Source organism: Plasmopara halstedii (genome assembly GCF_900000015.1).
Source record: "Plasmopara halstedii genome assembly, contig: Scaffold_323, whole genome shotgun sequence".
NCBI classification, from domain to species: domain Eukaryota; phylum Oomycota; class Peronosporomycetes; order Peronosporales; family Peronosporaceae; genus Plasmopara; species Plasmopara halstedii.
This window is the reverse complement of record NW_020187244.1, coordinates 2,730,939-2,731,295: the sequence shown is the minus strand read 5'-3', so window position 1 is coordinate 2,731,295 and position 357 is coordinate 2,730,939. Positions and strand designations below refer to the sequence as shown.

Below are 357 nucleotides of genomic sequence, written 5' to 3'. Positions count from 1 at the left end.
ATCAAGATTATGGATGATCACTGTGTGTTGCTACTTGTCTATGTGGATGACGTCATTGGGATAGGCAGCTCGACGGAACTTACTGTCCACACAAATAGTGATCTCAAGACGCGCTTCGAGATGACCGACAGTGGCAAGTGTACATTTGTGCTAGGCATCGATCTGATCGACAACACTGATGGCAGCGTGACTGTTTGTCAGAAGCGCTACGTGGACGACATCCTCAAGCAATTTGAAATGGATGATTGCAAGGCTGTGGTGTGTCCGATGGACGCTAGCTCTCGACCTGTGCCAAGCAGTCTGTCGACAAAAGTGGACGCTCCTTTTGCGTGAAGCTGTGGGTGCCCTTATACATCT

General features: G+C 49.3%; 1 protein-coding gene across 1 annotated transcript; it reads left to right on the top strand.

The window, feature by feature from the left end:
* Positions 1–9: 9 nt before the first annotated feature.
* PHALS_09024 (FOG: Transposon-encoded proteins with TYA, reverse transcriptase, integrase domains in various combinations) lies at positions 10–333 on the top strand (the record flags this gene model as incomplete). The annotated part of the gene is made up of 1 exon (XM_024724479.1): positions 10–333. The coding sequence occupies one exon, from the start codon at positions 10–12 to the stop codon at positions 331–333; it is 324 nt and encodes a 107-aa protein (XP_024575351.1).
* Positions 334–357: the final 24 nt, after the last annotated feature.